Source organism: Cibotium barometz, chromosome 9 (assembly GCF_041138505.1).
Source record: "Cibotium barometz isolate CiBa-2024 chromosome 9, ASM4113850v1, whole genome shotgun sequence".
Classification (NCBI taxonomy): Eukaryota; Viridiplantae; Streptophyta; class Polypodiopsida; order Cyatheales; family Cibotiaceae; genus Cibotium; species Cibotium barometz.
The window spans coordinates 25,411,280-25,438,361 of NC_141054.1; the positions used below are offsets into that span (position 1 = coordinate 25,411,280).

The window sequence follows — 27,082 nt, forward strand, 5'->3', positions numbered from 1 at the left end:
CGGCCGACCACGCCATGTCCTGCCTTGCATCCCGCTCCTCGAGATCGGTAAAGGTCACCATGGGCAAATTCCACCGTTTTGAGGCTCAAATCTGAGTCGGCAGTTTTTGTGCCGTTTTCGGCTTGTGGCCGCGACACTTGGACTCAACCCGACTTGCCGTTTCGACGTTTTTGCCGTTTCTTCCAACCTGGCATCACACGCCTCACGGGCTTCCAGAACGAACTTTGCTAAAATACCAAGTGAAACCGGTTTAGGGTTTGCTATGGATTTTTGTTTTCTATTGAAATTTATGGCCACTTTGTCTTCCCAGTAGTTTCTGTGGTGTGTGCGCGCGCGCGCGCGTGTGAGAGAGAGAGAGAGAGAGAGAGAGAGAGAGAGGGCTTTCGCAGGTGCAATAGTGATCATGGAAGCTATTGCGGTGTCGCCTCCTTCATTACTTAGAGGGGGGTTAACAACAATACAACAGTCTTCCTCACCAGTATCAAATGGCTTCACCATAAATTTCACCATCGCTAGCAGCTTTCTCTCATGCCCTAACGCAGTAAGCAGAAGAAAGACCCACGTGGGTTTCTCTCCGCATGAAGAAACAAAGAAGCTCAGACAACACAACCCACTTCGAAGCAAGGGCCAAACGGGCCTTCTGAGCCTACAGGCAAGTGCCCATCATGAGCAAAACAGTTTTCTAAGCCCAGAAACAAGTGCCCAAAACACCCAATCAAAGACCCAAAACAGCCGTCTGAGCACACAAGCAAGTACCCATAACAGCCTATCAGAGACCCAAAACAGCCCGCCTGTGCCCTTCCCATCCCACCAGGAAATCCTTCACTTGTCCCGTCTCCAAGACTACATCAAGCCCCCCTCCAAGCACATCAACCCCCTCCTGCACAGCCACTATTTTCACCCGACACAGGGTTTCTGGCTCTCAGACTCAGACATGGTGGCCCAGAACACAGCCATGGACATCAATGACCCTTCCTCCCATACACAGACCTATTTCCACAGAGCAGGCCCTCGGTACCATGTCGCCTTCACCCCTGATGAGGTCAAGGCTGCCATAGTCACATGTGGCGGCCTCTGCCCCGGCCTTAACACAGTCATTAGAGAACTGGTTGATGCACTGTGGTATCAGTATGGTGTTAGACAGATCCATGGCATACAAGGTGGTTACAGAGGTTTTTACTCTTGTAATACCCTGCCATTAGATCCCCATCTGGTGGATGGTTGGCATAAGAGTGGGGGCACCAAGCTGGGTACTTCTCGTGGTGGGTTCGATCTGGGCAAAATTGTTGACTCCATTGAGCATAAAGGGCTCAACCAGATCTATATCATTGGGGGAGACGGTACCATGAGAGGAGCTGTGGCCATCTATGAGGAGGTTAGAAGAAGGGGCCTCAAGGCCTCTGTCGTGGGCATTCCAAAGACCGTGGACAATGATGTTGGCATCATTGACAGGTATCTTGCTTTGATTTGCATTCAAGGTTTTCAGTTTTTTTGCTCTCTATTTACATACTGCTGTGCATATCTCTATGTATCTGTTGATCTACGTATGTATTTATGTATGTAAGGTATGACTATATGTATATATGTGCATATATACATGCATATGTGCACATGCATGCGTGCCTGCATGTGATTGTTTTGGTAAACCAAGTATACAACCCTTCCTAATGCCATGTTTCAATCAGCTTTGTAGACATTGATTCTAGGTGGTCATAATACATGCCTTTTTCCTTTGTTTTCAGGTCCTTTGGTTTCCAAACAGCAGTTGAAAAAGCACGAGAAGCAGTCAACGCAGCTCATGTTGAAGCCGAGAGTACACCCAATGGGATGGGCCTTGTCAAGCTCATGGGTAGAAATGCGGGGCACATTGCTGTGCATGCATCTCTAGGTAGTCGAGATGTTGATTGCTGTCTGATACCAGAGGTCCCCTTTTTCATGGATGGCCTGGGGGGCCTACTCGATTTTGTCGAGCAGAGGTTAAAGGAGAATGGGCACTGTGTGCTTGTGGTGGCTGAAGGGGCTGGACAAGAACTGAGGAGTCGGCGAGCACAGCAAAAGAGAGAGATATGTCTGGCAATGCATTGCTCCAGGATATCGGTTTATGGTTGGGGAAAAGGTTGAAAGACTGGTGGAAAAGCAAGCATCCGGATGATTTGTTTGCTTTGAAGTACATTGATCCTACTTATATGATCCGGGCAGTGCCCAGCAATGCAACGGATACCTCATATTGCACCTTACTAGCACATTCGGCTTTGCATGGAGCTATGGCAGGTTACACTGGCTTTGTTGCAGGCCCCATCAATGGGAGTTTTTGTTATATTCCTCTTGATCTGGTGGCCAAAACCCAGCATCTTGTGGACGTGAACAATCACACATGGGCATGGGTAAAGAGTGTCAACAACCAGCCAGATTTCATTAGATCGGAGTACAACAAAGAGAAAGATAATGCGACAACGCAGAGCAACTAACTCTCTCTTTTTTTTTTTCCGAAGATTGTTATCTTATGGCCTGGATTATACTACCTTGATTCTAGGTACCCTCCCTTACACTGCTCATTTAGAGTCTGTATAATAAGTCTATTATTTGCATAGGATTCAACATGAGTGTGTCTTACACATGAGGAAAACATGGATTGTAAGGTTATGTTAGTATTAGAGTTGCTATGAAGTTGAGAGCTTATTGGTCCTGAATCAAGCCATTGTATTAAAGAATGGTAGCAAATGGGGGACTTTATATATATGCACCCCATGACATTAATAATTTAATAATGTCTTAAGATATTTTCGTTATCATTGCAAGGTTTCTGAGTCTTTGGGTTGGTTAATGGAGATTTTTTTTTTCTTCTGGGCATGTTTGACAAATGCCTCTACATATGCATGACTCTCTGACACATACTCTCTCTTACTAAATGTGCTTCCTGGGCATGTTTGACAGTTACTTCCATATGCAGAAAAACCTCTCTCTCTCTCTATGCAATAATAAGGAGGACCTGTTCTTCTCTCTCTCTCTCTCTCTCTCTCTCTCTCTCACACACACACACACACACACACACACACACACAGGCAGAGTGCAACAAGCTTGAGTAGGCGTGCAAGTTGAAGTTCAAGTTCAGGAAGGGGTTGTGCTTTTTGGGTTTTAGCAGATGATAGAGCAGCAGAAGTAGGTTGTTGGAGGAGTTCAAGTTCAGGAAGGTGTTGTGCTTTTCGGGTTTTCAGCAGATGATAGAGCAGCAGAATTGAAATGAACCGAGCAAGGGAGGACTATAGAATTTTTAAGAGGACTCTCTTAAAAAAGAATAAAAACTATTCTTAACTCACTCTGGCATTAAGCAAGGTGGTTGCCCTAAAGATGGGTAAGAGAATTCCAAGTTAGAATATGGACACGCTCTTTTCAGAGGTCAAGTCCCGATCGATAACTCTACACAACCAAAAATGATACTTCTTTCAAGGAATATTTGTAAGGGAAAAAAAATTATCTAAAATTCTTAGTTTTTAAATAACACTTCCTTGAATTCATTGATCCTTTGATTAATGTAAGGCTTGAGTTGGTGGCTCATCTTGTGCTCTCACACAAACAGTAGCACCTTTCACAAGACAGCACTTAATGCAAAATAGAGATGGAGAATAATATTGAATTGTTCTCCATATTATAAAATCATGGTGTTTGCCATACTCGTGTGCTTCGACAAGGACTTTTTTTGGCGATCTAGGTAGACTTTGAGTCTGAAGATGCCATATACTAGCAAGGGTGCATACCTACCTCCTCAAGTAACCTTCAAGCTAGTATAACTTTTCCAAATACTTTTTCAACCTATGAAATCCCACCCCAACCCTTACATACTAGCAAGGGTGTATATGAACCTCCACAAGTAACCTGTAACCCTGTAACTTTTTTGAATACTTCAAGCACCCCAACCCTTTGCTCTAGAACAAGTAGTTATGCTCACTTCTAAATTTGATAAGCTATTTGTCCGGCTCCGTGAGACACAACAAAGAGGAAGAGGAGGAAAGAATAGGCCCTCCAAGGGAAAGATCTAGTATAACTTGTTATCAATGTGGGAAAAAAGAGTATCATAGGATGTAGTATACAAAGAGGAACCCACATCTGAACATTGATGATTCCTTGTCAAATCTAGAATTATTTGGGGCCAAGAGGACAAGGGGTACTGAAACCTCACCACCTAGGATGAGGGGAAGGCCAAGGAAGTTAGAAAGGAAGGAGCCTAGCAAAGGGAGTCCTTTAGAGCTAGTGGTCTTACCTCTAGAGATTACAATAAAAGATTAAAGGCAAAGAAATTGAAAAGGGAAAAATTAGTAAAAGGCCTAGAAAACCTAGGAAGCACGTTCATCCTAATGATTTGGTGATAGGGGAGGGGAAAACACATTACTCCATTGTGCAAAATCATAAAAAATGCATGGTATCTATAACCCTATCCCAGCTACTAGCCCTCAACCCACAAATAAGGAAGGAAATGTTTGTGTCTCACTCAAGACACATAAGAAAAACAAAGCCTTGCATGGCTTGATTCAAGAAGTTAAGATGCTCTCATTAGATGTGAACAATTTTTCTCACCTAGTAGATGTTGAAATTGAAGGGATAAGGACTAAGGGTGCTTGTGTGGATGGTGGAGCTTTGTGCAATGTAATGCCTACCTATGCCTATCTGATAAAATGGATTTGAAATGCACTAGAAAAATACCAGTAAGGATCAAAGTGATTGATGGTCGTCGGATTCCTCCAGTTGAAGAAGCTCAAGTAATAGTGTTTTGTGTACACTTGTGGATTTTCATGTTATTCATCTAGAAGAGAGCATATGATTATCCATTGATCTTGCGAAGACCGTGAGCTCACGAAGATCAATGCGGTAAGTTAATGAGGAATTGGGCACATGGCCCTGGGTGATTCCTAAGTAAAAGTTCCAGTGCAACTAGGAGCTAGAGAAGCAAGGGAGGAAGTCATGACTTCTTCGGGTGAGGAGGAAGATTTTTAGGACACGTCTCAAGAAAGTGATTTCGGTGATACACACAATTGGTATGGAGGATCCAATTAGTCATGAAAATGTAAATCTTCTGCTACCTTCACCTTCACCTTCACCATATCCTCATACTCACATGGCTCTTTCTTGGTTAAAGTTTCGTTAAGCATAAGGTTTTTTGTCAAGCATAAGGTTGCTTGGTGAAGGTGGGAGAGGATTTACCTTATGCTTGACGAAACTTTAACCAAGAAAGAACCATGTGAGTGTGAGGATATGCTAGCATGGTTTCCACAAATGTTTGCCACTTTTTATTAAGAAGTAAGGCAAATTCATGGTTTACAACACAAGGTAGAATTAAAAGAGGATTGCAAAGTACTCTTTCAAAATCCAAGATGGTTGGGGCCTCTTTGAACTCAAGTGTTATACAAGGAGGTGAAAACTTGGCAGGATTCATTGTGTTCCCCCAATGGGTATCTCCCGTAATAGTGGTAAGACCAAAACAGTAAGTGGAGGGTCTACATAGGCTACAAGAAGTTGAATAAGGTAACGAAGAAGGATAATTACATTATATTCATTTTTAGGATGTGATCTTGGATAAAATAGCAGGTAATGAAAAGTACACCTTTTGTGATGAATATTCAAGATTCTACCCATCTTTATCACTCCTTGGGGTACTTTCGCCTGTCAAAGTTACATCTTTTGGCTTTTTTAATGCACTTGCTACCTTTCAAATTTCGATGGACCATACGTTTGCACCATACTTGGATATCTTTATGCAAGTTTATATGGATGACTTTGTAATTTATAGTTCCAAAAGAAACACTTAGAAAGAGTTAAAGCTACCTTTACCAAGATGAATGAGGTAGGGGGGTGCTTGAATCCAAAAATGCTGGATTACTATAGAGGAAGGTAAAATGATTGGTCATCATCTTAAAAAGTGATAAAGATTGATCTAGAGAAGCTTCCAAAGATCCAACAGCAGTAGAGTCCACCTCACAATGTGCGGTTGGGTAAGAGTCTTTCTTGGATTCATAAGATCCTACCATAGATTTATTTTCGACTTTGTAGAGATCTCTAGACCTCACCCCTTACTCCTTCACCAAAACAATATATTATTATATTAGAAAAATGAAGTCTAGATTTGAATCCTTAAAAGAAGCATTAACTAGAGCACCAATTTTAAGGAATCCAAAGTGGCATAAAAGATTCTTTTTGAATGTAGGTTGCACAACGCTTGCACTCTCTTACACAAAGGAGAGGACAATATAATGTTTCCCATTTCCTTTACCTCTAGGTTGATATGCTAACCATAGAAACTAAGCATGAGGAGGAAGAAAAGCTAGGCCTTTCATTAGTCTTTGGCCTAAAGCATTTTGGGCACTATTTATTGGGAAGAACATTCAATGTACTTGTAGAAAATGGTGCTTTGAAAAGGAGAATTCTAGAGGGGGTTCCCTTGTGAAAGGTTTGTAAAATGGAGCCAAATCTTTATAGAGTTTGATTTTGATGTCAAAGTGGTAAGACGTGGAGTTGTTGCCTTAAATGCATTATTAGACTTCGAGGAAGGGTTACGCAGCATCTTGGCTATGCTTGCCTTTGGTTTGGATGAGGATGCATATGTGGAAGTGACGCATAGAGAAAAGAAAAATCCATAGAGGTGCTTTTCTCTCATGGATAATGTGCTATATAGGGTAGGGAAGGATGGGATCATCCGAAGAGCCATATAGGATAGGAAAGGATAGGATCATCTGAAGGGCTATCACTAGGAAGTAGGGATGGGTCATCACATAAAAGTGCCATGAAGGTATCTATGGAGAACATTTTGCAGCTGATTACATAACCAAGAAGTAATGAAGGGTAGTGTATTACTGGCAGAGTATGCATAAGTATGTGTTAGAGAATTATTACAAGTCTTGTGACAGCTATCGATTCTTTGGCAAGAAGGATCTCAAGGGAAATCTTTTGTATCCTACTTTCCCTCTCATGGATTTTAGAGATGGGGAATAGCCTTCGTAGATCTAGTGCCAATCACTGTAGGGGGAAAAGCTACATCTTGGTGGCCACATACTACTTCATTTAATGGGCCAAAGCCTTCGCCACAAAGTGTGATGCTATTACAATGTTAGACTTTATCATTAGCAACATATGTGGTTTGGATGCCCTGTAGAAGCAATGTTTGATCAAGGAACACATTTCACGGGAGATGACAAAAGTCTTAAAGTCTCGGTGAAACATTAGAGAAGTAGATCTTGCTATCCCCACAGGCTAACGAGTAGACCGAGAAGACTAATGTCATATTCTCTGTGACATCTTGGAAAAATGTCTATTAGAAAAAGAAGAAACTAGGATAAACTCTTAGTACCAAAACTTTGGGCTTACATAGTCATAAGGTACCGACAGTTTGGGCTTACACAACAGTCATAAGGTAACCACCAAATACATGTTGAGAATCTAAGGTGCTAGGGATAGACTTGGTAGAGTGTTGCACATAATGAGAGAGATTAGATTAGGGAGGCTCAAAATAATCAAGATAATCCATGATTAAAAGATATGGACACCAATGAGCACACTCAACCAAATGTATTACAATATTACAACCATACAATGAGAGGATTCTAATATAGATAGCCTATAGCCAAGACTCTTTGACATGTAGCATTCTTATCCCTCTATAAGTTGCCAATACACTTTCTATTTTCCATTTGACTTTATCATCATGTTTATCCTTACAATTTTGCATTGCACCAAATGTATATTTTCTCTCTCAACACTCCCCCTCATTCACATATTTGGTGACACCATATTTTCTAATACTCCCCCTTGGTGCCACACTCCACTCACATAAGGAATCTCTAGTTATCCCTCATGATTCACAAGGTCTACATGTGCCTCTCATGGGCAATAGAGGAAGAGAACCATACTTGCACTTCTACAATTATTCTTTTCCTTGGATACAAGAATCATGGGAATCACACATCCCATCATATTAACCCTTCTTCACTATCGAGCATAATCTATGCCCAAACCAACACTTAATGATGCAAGAACCAAAAACTAACCTTTTCTTGAGGCGTAGCTTCTTTGAGGATGTTGATTCCAAAAAATTTCATATTGTTGAAATCCTCACTTGCTTATTCCATGGGCAGCTTAAAGAACCCTCTAGTTTTTCCATTGAACCATTTCACAATGTAAATAATATCTCTCTAAAATAATTAGTGTGATGATTTTTCAAAATCAAAGAACAAAATGCATAAAACCCTAATCAAATGAATCAATGTGCAAATCTACTCTAAACTCTCTACCAAATCCTAAGAACTTAGCATAGTTGTGATACCATGTTATGTTAATAATCTAAGGTGCTAGGGATAGGCTTGGTAGAGTTTTACACATAATGAGAGAGATTAGATTAGGGAGGCTCAAAATAATCAGGATAATCCATGATTAAAAGATATGGACACCAATAAGCACACTCAACCAAATGTATTGCAATATCTTCTTGCAGCCATATAATAAGAGGAGATGATTCTAATATAGATAGCCTTTAGTCGCTAAGACTCTTTGACATGTGGCATCCTTATCCCTCTATAAGTTGCCACCTTGCACACCATGTGTCCACACTCTACACTCTACACTCTCCACTTTCCATTTGACTTTATCATCAACATGTTATCCTTATAATTTTGCATTGCACCAAACATGTATTTTCTCTCTCAACACTCCCCCTCAATCACATAGTTGATGACACCATATTTTCTAATAATACACACCCTTCAAGTTAGTGTATGGAACCAAAGCCATCATTCCCTTAGAATATGAAATCCCTACCTTGAAGGTGCTAATGGCAGCATAGAATGAAAGAACTCAGGATTCGCTCACTAGGAAAGTCAGAGGAAATTCATCGGATAGCAAGACAAAACATGGAAGAAATGCAGGTCAAGAGGAAGGTTTCATTTATAGAGGCTTGATGAAGTTAAAGAAAAAACCTAGGACCTATATGAAAGAGCATTTATTGTTGGTATTTGATGCCGCTAGGATAAAACTTTTGATAAGAAGTTCTTAACCCATTGGAAAGGACCATATGAGGTAATTGAAGTGCTAGACCGTGGAGCAGCGGTACTAAAGAGGTTACAGGGAAGGCAACTAGCAAAGGCATATAATTCAATATATCTAAAGCCTCTCCCAACCAGAGCAATAATGAACTTCAAGGAAGATAGCACCCTTAATGAATAAGTCCATTCAACTTCAAGTCAATTTCATTGACTTGAGGGGGGAATGATCATAAATAAAACAAAATCCATGTAAATATATATGGAAATAAGGAGCATGTGACCAACCTCTAGCTAAGAGGTTGCTTATATTGGTGCATATTATTAGATTAAACATAATAACATCTTTGACTATTAAAGTGGGATTTGAGCAAGAATCTCATTTTAATATTGTGTGTCCTCTTGAAATAAAGAGGTGTGGAGCTATTAACTTGGCAGTTATCCCATTCACACTCTACCCCACTTCTTGCTATGGCATATACTTGTGGGCCCATGATGCTATGTAAGGAGGCCCATTTCTTTATATTAGATGATCTAATCCTCCCTTAGTGAAGCTCAACGCTCATTCTTAGCATGGCTTTTAACTCTCCTCTCTAGTTGTGGGAGGAGTTCTTTGCATAGTTTCCTATGAGTTCAACTAAGAGTCTTTGAATGCAATCCTCTCTCTTAAAAAAGCTTAATCCATAATTTATACCTAATTAGACTAATATTCAATGGTTATAATTGGGCTTGTTTGTGAGTTGAGAGAACTTTCTTGATGAGCTTTTGCAATTGAGAGGCAATGAGATTCTTAGTATGAGTTCTTATTCCATCTTTAGAAGGATTTTGGATCCACTCCCTCAACACCAATAACACTAGCTAAGTACATAGCATGGAATCACTCACAATACTAATAACACTAGCATGACCCCAAACTAGCTAACAAACTAATATGGAAAGAGTTGTGAATAAGCCAGTGTGATTATGACGTATCTAATCAATATACAAGGTCATTAATCTTTTTGGTGACCGTCGTGAATGAACCTTGGTTCCAATTTTACTATTGATTCTTCTCAACACTCTTGAGATGTCTCTTTTTCAATCCTTAAGAGAACATAATCCCTTCTTTAACCTTGTTGAATTGTGTTCTCAAAATCTCAAGTAAAGTGATCAACAGCCTCCACTTTATGAGAAAGACAAGAGGTAGAAATGGCTAAAGCAAATAATGTCAAATGATCCATGGCCCAAAATCTGAATGAGGTGTATTCTTGTAAGCAAATTGAAGAAGGTGAATGTATTTGTTCCAAAGTCTAGGTTGGGATGAAACAAAGGCTCTAAGTAAGTCCATAATCATACTATTAGTAACTTCTCTTTCCATTAGATTCTGGATGAAATGAGATCATGTAATCAAATTTAGTGCACGAATTCTCTCAGAGTAGTCCAAAAAACGACTGCAAAACTTAGAAACCACAATCATGAAATCTAGCTTAGTGCTTAAATTCTTAAAGATTAGTTTGAAAAGGACTACAAAAAAAATCATGATCAGACACAATCACTTGGAGAAAGCCATGATGTATAAAGATTTTCTTGATAACCAAATGTGCGGCTGACAATGACTTGGGGTAAGCCATGATGTCCAAAGATTTGCTTGATAACTAAATGTGTGGCTTATTGAGATTATAATGTATTTTTACATGGAACAAAATACTACAATATTTCATTAAGGTCTAAATATATCATTATGACTCGCACACCGGAAAGCCCCTAATGAAGTTTGTTGATATCTACTCCCATTGGAGGTGAGTAATGGCATCAATAGGCCTTGAGTCTTGCCTTTGTAGCTCTTGATATTTTGACAAGTCATGCACGTGGCAAAAAATCTAGCTACATTCTTTTTCATTGTAGGCTAATAAAACTCTCTAGCACCACATGTTACGTAGATGATACCCCTCTATGACCCATGTATGGAGGTTGATGCATCTCGTCTAAATAATCTATTTAAATGGTCATATGATACATAATATTTTTTGGAAGAAAAGATTATAGAGACGTATGCATCTCCTCTAAATAATCTCTCTAAAGAGACTGATGCATCTCCTCTAAATAATCTGTCTAAAGAGACTAATGCATCTCCTCTAAATAATTTGTCTAAATGGTCGTGTGACACAATCTTTTCTGGAGGAAGAAAATATTTCATTCATTATATAAGTATGACCCATGTATGGAGGCTGATGCATCTCGTCTAAGTAATCTATTTAAATGGTCATATGATACATAATCTTTTTTGGAAGAAAAGATTATAGAGACGTTTGCATCTCCTCTAAATAATATGTCTGAAGAGACTGATGCATCTCCTCTAAATAATCTATCTAAAGAGACTGATGCATCTCCTCTAAATAATATGTCTAAAGAGACTGATGCATCTCCTCTAAATAATCTATCTAAAGATACTAATGCATCTCCTCTAAATAATTTGTCTAAATGGTCGTGTGACAATATTTTCTGGAAGAAAATATTTCCTTCATTATATAAGCATTCACCATTAGGAATTCAATTGTTATCTTTTATAGAGTTCCAAGGCCCCGAAAAATCGGATCCTACTTATAGGAAGTTCTTCCTGGCAGGGTGAACTCTCTATGGAAGAGATATAATTGATGCTTGGTTTTCTACTGAGAGCATCAACCACTACGTTTCCTTATCATGTTGATATTGTATCATTGGCTAAAAACCTTGAACATTTGATGTATCTATTTGAAATAAAGGGTTGAGAGCAAGTGTTTAATAATCTATTGATGATCAATCTTGATTAGGAATTCAGAACCCATAAGATAGTTTTCAAATCCTAAGAGCATGCACTATAGTTGTCAACTCCTTGTCATACATACTATAATTACACTATTGGTCTCAACTTGTGGCTCTCATATAAGGGATGACTGCATAAGGATTGCCCCAATCCCATAAGCTAAGAGGTGATTGCATAAGGACTACCCCAATCCCATTGCCAATGGCATTGGTCAACTTGAAAGAATGGTTTAGAAAGGCCATGAAGTTGTAACACATGGGCATGAGTAAGGGCTTATTTCAAAGCTTGCAAGGATTTATCATATCGATCAATTCAATATAATTGTTTAGCCTTCTGTAGGATATTTGTTAGCAGATGTGCAATGTACACAAAGTCAACAAATTTTCTATAGGAGATCTGTTTTAGCATATGTGCAATGTACACAAAGTTCTTGACAATTTTCCTATAATAGTTGCATTGTTCTAAGAATGAACATAGATTAAGTATATCACGAGATCTAGTCCAAGTGATGATGGACTTGGATAACCTTCGCTCTGCCATATGAGACTATGTGGTCCAAGAACTCAATTTTATCCTAAAAGAAACTTCTCTTCTTAGGGTTGAGATAAAGTTAGTTGTTAAATATTACAGCCACAAAATCTTGATATTTGAGGAATATGTGATTCATCATACAACTAAAAGTGGTAGGAACATTGGTAAGTCCAAAAGGCATTACCAAAATCTCATTGGTAAGTCGAAATGCATTACCAAAGACTCATAAAGACCAGACTGAGTCCTGAATGTGGTCTTCACACATCCTCCTTGGGTATTCTTACTTGATGAAAGCCGAACTTAAGATCAATTTTGCTAAATACTGTAGCCCCTCTCAATTTATCTAGTAAGTCATTAACTTTGAGGATGGGTTACCTATTCTTTACTGGAATCCTCTCTTAGCATGGGTGTGGCTAAGCTCTTCTTTCATTCGACCTCTTAGACACAAACGCTTACCATCATTTGACCCCCTAGACACATCTTTGATATTCCACATAGTATGTGTATCATAATCAATCTATGGATTATATTGATGTCTCTAAGACATACCTAATATGATATGCCCTTGCAAGGGTGCTACTCAAAAATCCCTTTTCTCCTCATAAGGTTTGATGCATAGTCCTACATCTTTTATGACCTTAGTGTAATTATACTTTGTGCTAGTGAAAGCAACTTTAATCTTATAATGTAAGGTAACAAATTTTAGATTAAGTAATATCATAGTTCTTTTGTAAATAAAGTCATGTGTACTACCATCATCATGCAAAATAGTAACTTCTTTTCCATTAATAGTTTCTTTTATCCTCAAAAGCCAATGAGATTTGATTTTACCTTCATAGTCAGAATAATCATGATCATTGTTACCCTCTTGCTTCAATGAACTGTCCTCGTCCTCGTCCTCCTCCTCGCTCATGTAGTTGCCACTTTTCTCTTCTTCTTCTTTGGACAATACGTTGCAATATGGACTTCTTTGTTGCACTTGTAATATCAAGGCTTGGAGTCCTCTTTATTAGGCATTACTAGAAGTGTCAACCCTCTTGGCATTAGTGTCATTATTTTTGCCCTTGGGTTTGTCAAACTTCTTCTTAAAAAAGAATGTTGCTTTTTGAGGTTGTCACTTGATGTTTGAAATTCTTCACTTCTTATCCATTTTTCGCTCACACAATTCATGACTAAAGAAATGGTAGAACCAAGGGACTGTGGATGAAACATATTTACTTTGGCTCTATTAGTGGGTCTAAGTCTTGCTATAAATTTCCTCTTTTGCTCCTTGTCATGGACCTTTTCTATGACTTGCAATTGTAGAAGAATCTATCAACATAGATAGACATAAACTCTTTCTCTAGTTGGTGTAAGATGTCTCACTATTACCTAAGCCTAGCCTTAGCCTAGATTGCGATGGAAGAAATATTTTTTAATCAACTACTTAAAAGAGTTCCAAGCTTGGGGTTTGTCTATTCTTGGTGACATCCACCGTAAAGAAACTCTTTACTAGCACACTTGATTTTATCTCGTTCAGAAAATATTTCCCCAAGTAATCATCAAGATGACTAAGACAAGAAAGTACAACACATGCATTCTCCTTACCACCATCATAATTTTGAAAAGTAAAAGCTTTACAGCCCTTTCTAGAATCATGAGAATGTAAGGTGGCCTCAATAGTCTTGCGGATTCTAGAGTCTTCAAAATATGATAACTCTGCTCCTCTACTCCTCTTCCTTCAGGATAATCTATCTTCTAGCTCCCTCCTCAACTCCCTCTCAATAGCTATTTGATTGTACAAAGTTGCTCTTAAATAGGGATTTTCTCCAATGATATAGACAATTTAAGGAACATTAGAAGATAATTATATATATAATTATATTTTGTGAAAATAAAAATAAAGCGAATAATTCACTCGAAGGATGAAAGAAAGAGTTGTCGCCCCACCTTGAGTTGATTTACCCATAAAAAGTTGAGTTTTGCTCTTTGTTTAAGGTAAGATGAGTGTAAACTAAGCAATGTGATTCGAGTGCTAGGAAAGATGGAAATTTTTTCAAGACGCAACAATGTAAGAAATTAGCCCCTTCAAACCACTATTGGAGGCCAAGATGATTTTGTAGCTATCTTGAGATGTTTTCCTTATTTGCTAGACACACCGAGACTATGTAGAAATTATGTGCAAAAAAAACCTCTCGTTGATCGGCCCCCAATTGCAAAAAGAAGACGAGCTTTAGGCCCAAAACAATGTAGAAAGTCTATTTTTAAAAGCCTTGTAAGTACAAGGATTGTTTAGCAAGCTTAATCATCAAAATTTTTAGTAAGAAAACGTGAGTAGCCTAGGTGAAGCTCACAAATATGGCCCATTATGCTTAGGGAGTCAACGCTTGATCTCTCCACACAACATAGCCATGTTTTTGTGTATATGGGATCTCCAAGACATTCCTAAACACCATGTGTAACGAGATCTTGAAGACATGCCCTATAACAAATTCTATTATGGAGAATGATATGCATTGATATATGTGAGAATTCACCGTTTTCTTAAAGTCCTTGAATTACATAGTCTTTGTTTTAAGGTTTCAAGCATGTAATTTGAAGTTTGCCCAGGTATCCTTGCCTTTGCTTCTTGCTTTTTCCAAGGGTCCTCAATAAGCCTTCCTTTGAACTTTAGCTTCCCGTTTGCAAGCTTTTGAATTCTCCTTTATTAATACCTTGGTTTTGATACCATCGACAAGATCTTGATACAAGGAGAAATCTCTCACCACTCACTCACCTTTCAAACTAGAATTGAACGACATGTGCAAACATAACCATGGCAAAAGCATAAGAAAGTACATAAAAGCACGAAGAAAATAACACAAGCAAAACATTGGGTGCAATCTCCCACACCATACTCAATCACGCTATTAGACACACATAGTAGGCCACTAGAATTGATAGCTCTAGAGAGGGTCTTTGGTACGTGACCAAGCCAAGGACATGCAGAGTGATAGACTACCCAAGTGGGCTTGGGAAGTAAACCAAACCTATGTCACTTATCTAGAATGGACACTAGCTTCACGTCAACACCAGGGTGGGACCATGAATCACACCATGGACACTAGACCTTTCTTTGAAAGAGATGAAGAAGGCATACATTCAACTAAATCTACTAAATGCTTTACAACTAGAGATGAAGGATAGCATAGCAACTGTCTAGATTTTACTACTACTGCAGGCTTAGGAACATGGTAGCACTCAACAGCACATCCACACCCATGCTCACAGGAGTGGAGGGTGTGCACTATCACACAAATTGGGGCAAAATCCTAGTGAGAGCAATTGGCAAATATTCATGTGTACTCTAAGCCATTGTGTCACGGAGGCCGAAGAACATGCGGTACTCACATGCCCATCTTACTCTCACTGTTTGGAGGCAATTCTCCAAACTTTTTAAGGGATGTAAACAGCTTGCAGCAGCTACTCTAGCGATAAGGGAAGACCCATATGTTGTGTGTAGAGTGTGAGAAGAGATGAAGGAGAAGAAGAACACACACAGATGTGGATGGGGAGACCACAAAGTCTGGCAACCCCCTATACACACTATAGTATATATAAGGTACAATCATCAGTGGGCGCCCGCCCAAGCCGTGGGCGGTCAGACAAAGGCAATGCGCCTCTGACCCCAACAACCTCCCACTCAGAGGCGAATGTGCCTTTGAATAAGAGAACATAGTCTAATGACGAATGTACAAGACTGATGAGTGAGGACCACACTCATCCAATGCCCACAGATGGTCTATGATCGTGTGCATCCGGCTGTCCTGCTCCCGTGTAAGTCCATACACCACCAGATATACCACACACGTCCTGCAAGTATGTACACAATACCTGCATAACTCCCCCATGCGCTATGCCAGCATCAATCACCGAAAGACTGACAGCAAATGCTCCCACAGTAGCTGCTATATCTGGTCTTGAGATCAACATCTCGTACATGAGACCACCAAATGTTGAAATCAATGAACCAACAAGCTTTCGATACAAGGAGGCATCATCCTGCTCACAAAAATCATTAACTATAAGTTTGGTATTCGGGTCCATCGGAGATGAAATAGGCTTGCAATTCTCCATCCCAAAGGCCTCCAGCAACTCATGAACATATTGCTGATGAGAAACAAAGAACCCCCTCTGGGTTTGCCAAATCTCCAATCCAAAAAAATATATGGAGTAAGCCTAAATCCGTCATCTCAAACTCCTTAGATGTGACAAGGCAACCTTCATTACAGCTATGTGCTCCACATGACCGCCAGTGAGAGTAAGGTCATCCACATAAAGGATAATCAAGGTGACCATACCGCATTCTCGAAAGAGATACAAGTTCGGATGTGCAACTGATCTCTGAAAACCCTTCCGTAGAAAGAAGGAATCACCCTTCTGATTCCAAGCCCTGGGAGCCTACTTAAGACCATACAAGGCCTTCTGTAACCTGTAAACCATCCCCTTTGACCCCGGAACTTAAAAGCCTCGAGGTTGCTCAACATACACCTCCTCTTGCAAGTCACTATTAAGGAACACTCCAAGAAGTGGTGGCTACTCAATAGTAGAAGCTAGAACATGCTCATAAAAGACAACATCTCTGCTGACAACAACCTCGTTCCATTCTGGGTCATACAACCTGTAGCCTTTGGAAAGAGAGTTATATCCCACAAATACAAGCTTCTGGGACTTCAAATCAAGCTTCCCCCTCTGCTTCTTTGGAATGTGAACATAGGCATCACTCCCAAAAACACGAAAATGGGAGACATCTGGTTTCCTGCCAAAATAAGCCACATATGGAGTAATCTTAGGTACTAAAGTTGTCGGAGATCAATTCAAGGTATGGACAACCGTAGCCACAACCTCTCCCCAAAGTGGCGAGGAAGATCACGATGCTCCAGCATCGTCCTCGCCATCTCCACCACAGCCCGGTTCTTACGTTCAACTACTCCATTCTCTGAAGGTGATTCTGCATTGGCCAGCTTCTGGTTGATGCCATGGTCCGCACAAAACCGCACAAAAGCATTAGAAGAAAACTCCCCTCCTTTATCAGCCCGAAGAGTCTTCACTTGCAATCGAGACTCCTTTTCCACCATAACATGCCACTCCTTGAACCAAGCAAAGGCCTGGTCCTTTTGGGAAAGAAAATAAACCCATGTAAACCTACTACAATCATCCACAAGCAGCATAAAGTACAAGGAACCTCCCAAAGATGGGGTCTGCATAGATCCACACAAGTCAGTGTGTACCAACTCCAAAGGTTTCGAAGCCCACCTAGTAGCCTAATTCGGAAAAGACCCCCTGTGCTGCTTACCACGAATGGAAGAACTACAAAGTGCCAACATCTAGCAAGCCATCCACCATTTGGTCTCGGAAAGCCCGCTGCAACGCATCCACATTTAAGTGGCCAAAACGGAAATGCCACAAATCACTAAGCTGAGTACTTGTCAGAGAAGAGAGTGCTAAGAGTTTGTAGATCCCATTCTCCACTCTGCCTTCCCAAACAACCTGGCCTGTTGCTTTTCCCAGAGAGCAACAAAATGCTCATCAAACTTTATCCGTATGCTAGCCTTGCAAACCTTGTGCACTCACAAAAGATGAAAACCAAGAGATGGGATATAAAGAACCTGGGAGGAATGCTTCTCCCCTTTGCCATCGGGAATAATCTCCAACTTGCTCTCACTGTGAATCGGGATAGTGGATTTGTCACCAATGAAGATGTGACCTGTCTGCCGTCAAAGATCCTGTAATAACTCTCGGGAAAGAGTTGTGTGCCTAGAAGCACCACTGTTGAGAATCCACTCCTAAGCATCCCTGGCGGTGAGACCAACTATCCCCCTGCTCCTCGAAGAAGATGAAGCATCTGTCTCCATAATCTCCAAGTGTACAAAAGCTAGAGTCTTTGCAGCTGCAACGAAAGAATTAGCACTTTTCTCGGTACTCTGTTGAGGACACTTCCTTCAATCGTGACTCTTCTCGCCACAATGGTTATAGGTCCACTTGGCCTTCAAAGCATCATGCTCCGAGTCAGGCTTCTTCTCAGAAGACTTCGCCGGTGAAGACTTCCCTTTGCCCTTGTTGTTGTTGTTGTTGCAGCCTTTCAACCGCTGGCCAGTCAAAGCCTCAGAACCTCTGCCTTGTGGAGGGTACGTAAACCGCTCTTCCTGATCCAAAACCATCGGCACATGCTCCTCCTATGTGATGGTGCCGACTCTCCCATAGGTGATCAAAGAAGAATAGAAAGCTAAATACTGAGGGGTGATGAAACAACAAAGTGACGGCCATATCCTCTGAAGATATCTCCTTCCCAACTTGAAGAACCTCCTGCTAAAGAACCTAGAGTTTGTTGATATGCTCTCACATTGTCAAAGACTTTGGAGGATTCATCACTCGCATCTCCACTTCCAAGGAAATCCGCTTCATGGATGAGACCCTGTTATACAAAAAAGCCAAGTGTTGCCAAATCCCTCGGGCCAACATCAGGTGTTTGATGTGATTGATCACTTAGGGAATACAATTAAGGAAGATGAAAGAACGCACACGGGCAATTGACACAATCCCACACGGGCAATTGACACGATCCCACAACTGTGCCTGAGCCTCCAGCTCTTTCCTAGTATAGAAGGTAAAAGCTCACACTCCTCCAACTCTGGCCGTGGAACTCCAACCACAATGAAATCAACCAAATCATAAGACTCTAGGACAAAATCCATCATTACTTTCCAGACGCCATAATTGGTCCTGTCCAACTATCGGTCCATTGGGAATGTCGGGAGGGTGGGGATCTTCACATGCTTCTCAGCCATCTCAAGCAAATCTCAAGGTCTTGTGAAGGGGGAGAGGGTGGCAAAAAAAAATGAAGAAGAGGCTGCAAACACTATGCAAGGTGGCTGTCCAGCAATGATGGCCCCCTTCTACTTGTTTCTCCACGTCCTAAACAGCCCAGAAACTCTCCAATCAGCACCAAAAAAAAAAACAGCAAACCTTGAAGCTCTCACTGTCTCCAAGCTTCAAGCCACTTGGGGCTCTGATACCATGTCGAAATGCACAGCGGAAATGAGACAAACAGCTGTGAGAGAGAAAACGCAGAAGTGTAGAGAGAGAGAAGTTGTATAAACTCTACTATATACACTAGATTCAGTACAATGAATGGTGTGGGGGCAAGGGTGGTATTTATACGACTATTTATACCACCTTGGGCTGCTAGTTGGCCAGCCTAAAACAGGCCGACAGCAGTAGAATTGCCCACAACTGGAAAAAGGTCCAGTCAGCTAGCAAAGACAAAAGTCGGCCAGCACACAAATGGGGCACACCAGGTCGGCCAGCACTACTACAGCCGACAACAGAAAAAGAACACCTCCATAGCCAGAAAAAACAGGGAAAAATGGACAATGAGGAAAAATGGAGAAAACACCTATCTAGGCGGGCACACCCACGACAGAGGCCTGCTAACAAATACTTCATTCTATGGTAGAAAAAACATACACACAGTAGAGACAGGAGATGACTGCTAACAAATACTTCATTTTATGGTAGAAAAAACATACACATCCTAGGCAAGTCTTCAGAATCATTATTTAAATTAATGGCTTAAAACAGTGCCTTAAGACCTTGACGTGGTCCTCTATAGCTGACGGGCTGCACTGGGACAGGACCATTTCAGACACGGATGTATATGTCAGACCAGGCTAGACCATGTCCGGGCAGGGAACCCATCAGTAGGCAGGCAGGCAGCAAGTGTGTATCCAGCCGACAAACCAGTAAGGTTCAACGTTAGTACTAAAAATAATAATATTTGTCAATAAAAGGCATGCTTTTGTAAGTAAACATCATCAGTGTATACAAGAATAATTCTTCTGATACCATGATCCACACTTCAGCTGACACCAATTTTTAAGAAACTTGGAGAACCTAAGGTCCATCAGATGATTGATTACCCTGCCTTCAGCAAAATCATCCATCATTAGTCTGTGTTGATGAATCATGCAATCCTCTCCTGTACAAATCCAAATATGCCAGCATCTCACTATGCTCCTCCTTTGAACCTCTCTTCTTTTTAGAATTTGAATCCATTGGGTTCCTCAGGCTTAGCTGTCGATCCAGCCGTTGGTTAAGCTGGTGCAACACTGATGCCCTGTTGAAACCAGGTTTATCTGTGATTTTACTCATGTTCTTTTGTAACTTGAAGTCATCATTAGCACATATTTCGTTTGCATTGCCTGCTCCACTAAGTGGGTCATTATCACCTTCCCAAGTCTTGTTCTCTCTCACATTTCTGGGCAAGTAATCTCCTCTATTGTTTCTAGGTAGGTAAATACTGCCGCCCTCTTTTCTCTCTTCAGAAATCCCAAGGGTGTCCCTTCTCTCCTGATCCTCAAGAAGGCTCTGGCCTTTAGCACTTCCATAAACTACACCCCCTTCTTCCTTGCTGTGTAGATACGCTGTATTTAATTGGGAGCTATCCAAGCTTCTTTGTTTTGAATGCCGTTTCCATTGGGACTGTGCAGGGTTCACAGACTGGTTTGAGGTGTCCGGAAGCTCCTGGTAGCTGTTACTGACACCATCAAACCTTTCATCACTTTGTTTAGGGTATTTGAATACTTTATCTTGATCCCTATCTCTACATTGTTGTGAATTTTTTCGGGGCTGCTGCATGTCCGCTTGAGTAGTCTGCCCATCATTGAATCTGTCCACCTCTCTCCTGTCAGTATCCTGTGGAAAACCTCTCAAATTCTCTCTAAATCCCTTGAATTCCATGTTATTGCCTTCATATCCATCTCTGACTTGGTTTCTATGGTCTCTACCCTTTTCCCGATTCCAATAATCTCTCCCTTCGTATTCTTCATCTCTGTTTTTGTCTTTACTACCTTGTCTATTATCACCACTCTCATAATATTTCTTTCTATCAGGATAGTGTCCATCTTGCAAACTGGCACCATAGTTGTCTCTCCTTTTGGTATCTCTAGGGGAGGGTTCACTCTTTCTTCTTCTTACGGTGTAGCTTGAATCGTGATCATTTCTATATGAGGGGTCCTTTTTCCTGTCCACCCTTGCACCTTGCATGTTTTGGCTCGTAGAGCCCCCAGCATCTTCATTAGCAAAAAGAGCAGACTTCTCTATGGCCCCAATCCAATCAGTCAGATCCTCCTGAAAGCATTAATTAATGCTTTTAAGACCAATAATCACATCTTCTTCTAAGAAAACCTCCATTACCATGTTGGTGGCCCAAAAACTGACCATGCATGTTGCACATGGACATAACTTTCAAAGCATAAAAGTTGTCACAAAGAGGCTTGTAACAATCTCTTACTGCTGAAAGGGTGAGCAAGCTCAATGACTTTGAATCGGGTACGATTACTTCAAACTCGAGCTGCCCATAGATCAGCTGCAAGGTACAGACCCCACTATATCACATTAGCTGAATCGTATAATGTTTGCGTGTAGTAGCCAGGGAAAATCAACAGTAAGTCTTCTTCTACTTACACGGGTAGTAGCGCTGAAAAGCGATGTGACAAAACGCACATGCTTGCCAACTATATCCATACCCTGCGTGAATAACATACAGCATCACAAATGTTGCAATACAATTTAACAAGCAATAAAATTGAGGCTGCACACACACACACACACAAGAAAAAAAAAACCTTGAAGAGGAGAAGTTTTCCAGGAACAACAACAAGAAAACGTTCATCTTTCTTGTAGGCAGTTTTTGCCCTGCGATGTACTAGCCCATACTTCATGATATCTTTGTCCTAACACACAGCATGGGTGTTATGCCCTCTCCATGTAAACACCTATACAAATTTAACAGCTAAATTTGTGTGCTTGAAAGAAAAAAGATAAAATATGGAAAGTCACCACGCCAACAAGGCCCTTTGCCATTCCCGACTCGGCAGCTTCTTGTGGGCCCAGATCACGTACGATGCACTGCATGCCACAATGGAGGTAAGTGCAGTCCCACAAGACACAATTAGCAGAGCCAGTATATTACATCTCTTGCTGCTGTCCTCCCTCGTTAATGCAGTAGGAAATGGACCATAGACTCAAGAGTGTATGGTGCATGTAGAAAGTAGAGAAATTGACTTATATACAACTCAAATGGATACTTGAAGGACACTGCACATATGGCTTTAGCCCTTAGTCCACTAAACTTCAGCTTTCTCTACAATCTATTAGGATGGCTCTTGCAGGTTCTGTCACCCCCATTTCTAGACCATAATGAGACCAACTGAAGATCATTTTCTTTCGTACAACAGTTCTAGGCTGCTGAACTATATGTAAAGAAAGTTTTCTGACATAAATGATAAGAATTTCAGGCTGCTCATTCCTAAAGAACATTGTGGAGAAAATTACCTTAAGAAGATGTTCAAGAGTTTTCTTCTCCACAACATTTTGTGCCATGATCTCCCACTGGCCAGATCTGCAAATGCAAAAATACCATGAGCATTCATACAGCTATCACTATCCCACACCCACCACCACTTCCTACCTTGTTTTGATACAAAAGGCTTCAGAAACGGACTTCAAATGCAAATGCTTCCATACAAACAGCCAGTTTGAAATCTCCCTTTTACATTCTTTCTTGGAAGAAATCTGTCAGTGACATAGTTCTCAAAACTTGGTGTTGGCAAACTGTCAACCCCATTCTTAAGTTTTGCCCCAAGAGGAGCCGTTGCCAATGGTGCTAAGATGTTTGCATCCAACATGCCGGCCAACCCTTTCCAAAGCCTAAACTTGTTAAAAACTCTGTGCAGTTTAATGAAGCGCAACCAAACCTATGATGTGGCATGATGACATAGATTTGAATCCGTTTTTGGTTTCAATTTTTTATGTTTTCAAAACGTTTCATGGGCTGCTGTTTGCATTCCATTGGGATGTTTTGTCAACCATGGTTGGTGAAGCTGTTAAGATTGTTTCTGTATACTTTTGCATACAAGCTTGAAAGGATGCTTTACTTAGCACTTTTCTCTAGTTAAGCTCCTTATACCAAATAGGACTTCTAACTTTATGATGAGAGTCAGAATTTACTTGAAGCGTACAGACACAAGCATGTCATCTGTATATTCTTCTTGTGTTTTGTGTTTTTTGTATTCTTCAAATGCTTCCGACTGGAAATATAAATAAATTGTTTTTGGTTAGACAACATCCTTCTTACTATGTCATTGTAAATCAATTTTCTTTTGAATATATTGTGTGTGTGTGCACGCGTGTGGATGGCCGGGCATGCACACATCACTAGTGGGTGTATGTGAGTGCTGGATGTGTGTGTGGGTGTGCTGACTGCGTAGGTGTGTAAAATGTGTGGTATGGGTGAGTGAGCTCATGTTTTTTTCTTCTTCCTCTTATTCTTCCTGTTGTTTTTTTTTTTTTTTTGGGGGGGGTGGGGGGGCAGGTGTGCAAGTGAGTGAGTGAGCAAACCTGCATTGAGTGTGTGTGTGTGTGTAAGTGTGCAATGTGCACACGTGTGCATGTGTGTGGACATACACACATGCATGCACACATATGTGGGTGTGCACTCGCTACACGTGTGCATGAGGGAGTGTGCATGGGTTTGTATGTGGCTATAAGCGTGCCTCTGTGCCTATCTCTGTGCGCGTGTGCGTGTATGTGTGCATGCACATGTGTGTGATTCAGACGCTCTCTTCAAATTATTTCAGCCTGACATACCACTATGATTCTGTCCTTGTCTTGTAAAAATAAGGTTCCCATAGTGAAATCAAGCTCCAGAATTGCACGCTTCCATTCTCCTTTCTGTAAGCAAGCCCACCTTTGTCAAAGCTATCTATAACACAGTGCACCATGGTGGGACTCTAGGTTCCTAATTAGGTTTATCTTTACCTTCCTTCCAAGAAGACCAAAAGTTCCTGAATTGGCAAAGCCTCGACTATCTGCATTATTGCTGTATAGAACTTGGAAGGAAAATAGTTGAGCATAGCTAAGACGAGGAACACCGAATCTTGAAAGCATCTTACACATCTGAGTCCAGCGAATCCAATGTGGTCTTCAAATGTTAAAACATATAAGCTGTCCATAAATGACTGCAAATGTTGGTGTTTATAAGCTCACTACTGACATGCATTAAGTAATGAAATATCTTATAAGCAAATTCATAGCATGGTAAGATCATGCAAACAAATCTCTCAAAAAACTACATCTGTTCAGATGTCCGGTATATTACATGATACGAGGCCGATTCCTGTCACATGCATCCCGCACTTGGATGCCACGTTGACATATTCTTTACAGTAGGTGCAGGACCTCGAGTGGAAACTAGTCCCATGTGAGCCCCAATCCGGGAAGAGTCAGCCAGGGTTCCACTCTAAGTGTCCAAGGTCAGGTGTACAAGTCCCATACAAGGTTTTGTTTGGTCGGCCAGCCCATGTGGGCTTGGCCAGCCAGCCGACCAGCCTTGGAGGCAAGCCCAGCCACGCGGCCAGCCTCAAAGTGGTCTGGACAGGCCAGCGCAGTCCTGCGCAACAGCCTGGACAGCATTCGTAGGGTGACTAGCAGCAGTGTGAAACAAGCACATGATTAAAAGAAGAAAAACAGGTGGACTGCCAAAAATCTGCCAGCCGACCAGCATCAGTAGGGGCTATGAATAGCCAAGCATAGAATTCATTCATTTATCTAAGCATTCACAAAGGGTTGCTGTTTTCCAAGGGCCAGGACAGCCAAGGGGAAAACTCTCCGCCAAGGTGAAGGTGAAAGGTCAAGAGCAGATTATCTGAACTACAGATTTGCATTATTGTACATCATTCTAATAAAGTAAATACACCATTCATGGTCGGGGCCCTACAGAGGGTATTTGGAACCCAATATTGTGTATAACTCTCTCTCTCTCTCTCTCTCTCTCTCTCTCTCTCTCTCTCTCTCTCTCTCTCTCTGCACTTGTCTCTCTACCTCATGCGTTATCTTCATCACGAAAGATCGCTAAATTCTGTCCATTGAAGTTACCAATTCTACCCATCAAGCTTCCGCATGTTAAAATTCCATTCTCTTCCGAGAGGGTTTTGGTCCACTTGCCAAAGCCATGGATTATTGACACCAAAGATGCTTAAGCCTCTTTCTTCTCGAGCTACAATGCCATGGGGATACCCTCTACAAGCGCCTTCAGGCTCACTCACGAAACCGAGAGTAGCAGCATGATCTCTCTCAGACAACTATTACAAATTTCCTTAATCCTTCCCAGATGACAAACAGGGTTACCTATTCACGACGGTGTCGAGGGTGTTGGAAGGTTGGCGATTTTGAGCTTGTGATCTATGGCTAGAAGGTGCCTTGGATTATCCCATAAGTGGAAGCATGGGAAGTTGAAGAGCCATATATAAGGCTAGAGTGGCACCTTGTCATAATCATCTCCTCCGGCCGGGTTTTGGGAGGCAGCTCACCGGGAGATGGGAGCCTAGGGGAGGGATGCTGCAGTGCCCGTTGGGGGTGTTCGTGGAGCTCGATGGTGATGCGTCTTCTACGTGTGTTAGTCTTCCGCTGCGCATTCTGACATGGTATCAGAGCCCGGGCGTGTGTGGTCCTGGGCGGCTCAAGCGTGTGTGGTCCTGGGTAACCCCCTCGTGCCTCGGTGGCTTGCGGAGCTCGAATCGAGGGAGGGTGTTGGAAGGTTGGCGATTTCGAGCTTGTGATCTATGGCTAGAAGGTGCCTTGGATTATCCCATAAGTGGAAGCATGGGAAGTTGAAGAACCATATATAAGGCTAGAGTGGCACCTTGTCATAATCATCTCCTCTGGCCGGTGTTTTGGGAGGCAGCTCACCGGGAGATGGGAGCCCGGTGGAGGGATGCTGCAGTGCCCATTGGGGGTGTTCGTGGAGCTCGATGGTGATGCATCTCCTACGTGCGTTAGTCTTTCGCTGCGCATTCTGACAAAGGGAACACAGCGAGCCATATCGACACACCAAACCACGTCACAGGGTAGTATACTCGGCATCAAAGAAAGCCCCCCATTGCACCTGACAGGTCACCATAGACAGATTGCAACAGCTTCAAAGAGCCAGGAACCCCCATCCACTTAGACCTTGGGTGCCATCATTATGACAGCTCCAGCATAGGAGTACTCTACCATATGAAGGGGACATAGAGAGTATGTAATTTGTATATGATGATGACGCATGACTCTCCTGTTGGGATGCCTTGGAAGCCTTTTGCACATGCAAAACCAATGCAGTTGTGACAAGGTAGCATGGATCTCAAAGAGAACAAGACTAAACACACAATTAACCAAGATATGAAAGACTAGCACCAATAAGATAGTGACACTGGCACAAAACTAGGAAATGGAAACGGCTAGGAAATGGTGGATGTATGATACATAATATAAAAATAATGAGAAAATTACTAACTTGGGAAAAGTTTGAGAAGTACACCATCATAATTTGAAATAAATAGTGATCAAAATTTGTAGAAAATCCCTAAGCAAGCACTAGATGTGTAACTACTCCATAATTTCTCGGGATTCATATTGTAAATTCTCTATTATCCATGGACATGGGTGTTGGACACTACATGTAGCCATGGAATGTTTATAGTTAAGCTTCCCATGTATGTGTATGCTAGCTGTATCTACGAGATCCTGGCTGCATAGAAGCATGTTAAGCATTTGATGGATCTTAGAGAACCAAATGCAATACATAATGCCATGGATATTTGATGGATCTTGGAGAGCCAAATACCATAGTCCTTGTAAATATCAAGTACATATGAATAGATGGGGTTTCTTCCAAAATATGTGTTTAAAT

General features: G+C 41.3%; 2 protein-coding genes across 6 annotated transcripts in view; one reads left to right on the forward strand and one right to left on the reverse strand.

The window, feature by feature from the left end:
- Window positions 1–296: 296 nt before the first annotated feature.
- LOC147635376 (ATP-dependent 6-phosphofructokinase 2-like) lies at window positions 297–2,791 on the forward strand. The gene is given in 3 exon segments (XM_086802647.1): window positions 297–1,452; window positions 1,743–2,059; window positions 2,062–2,791. Coding segments are annotated over 3 exon segments (1,773 nt in total). The 5' UTR covers window positions 297–403; the 3' UTR covers window positions 2,469–2,791.
- A 17,305-nt stretch (window positions 2,792–20,096) lies between these two features.
- Window positions 20,097–27,082, reverse strand: part of LOC147635377 (uncharacterized) — a 28,128-nt gene continuing 21,142 nt past the window's right edge. Inside the window, exons 2-10 of one of the 5 annotated variants that reach the window (XM_086802649.1) lie at window positions 24,172–24,357; window positions 24,001–24,084; window positions 23,362–23,441; window positions 22,687–22,753; window positions 22,192–22,260; window positions 21,978–22,085; window positions 21,817–21,879; window positions 21,644–21,718; window positions 20,097–21,480 (exon numbers count right to left, since the gene is read on the reverse strand). In XM_086802649.1, the coding sequence (XP_086658775.1) occupies window positions 20,287–21,480; window positions 21,644–21,718; window positions 21,817–21,879; window positions 21,978–22,085; window positions 22,192–22,260; window positions 22,687–22,753; window positions 23,362–23,441; window positions 24,001–24,084; window positions 24,172–24,309 (1,878 nt within the window). In that variant the 5' untranslated portion in view covers window positions 24,310–24,357 and the 3' untranslated portion in view covers window positions 20,097–20,286. Of the gene's footprint in view, window positions 21,481–21,643; window positions 21,719–21,816; window positions 21,880–21,977; window positions 22,086–22,191; window positions 22,261–22,686; window positions 22,754–23,361; window positions 23,442–24,000; window positions 24,085–24,171; window positions 24,372–27,082 lie in introns of all 5 variants that reach the window. The other 4 variants (XM_086802650.1, XM_086802648.1, XM_086802651.1 and 1 more) reach the window with 4 other exon arrangements.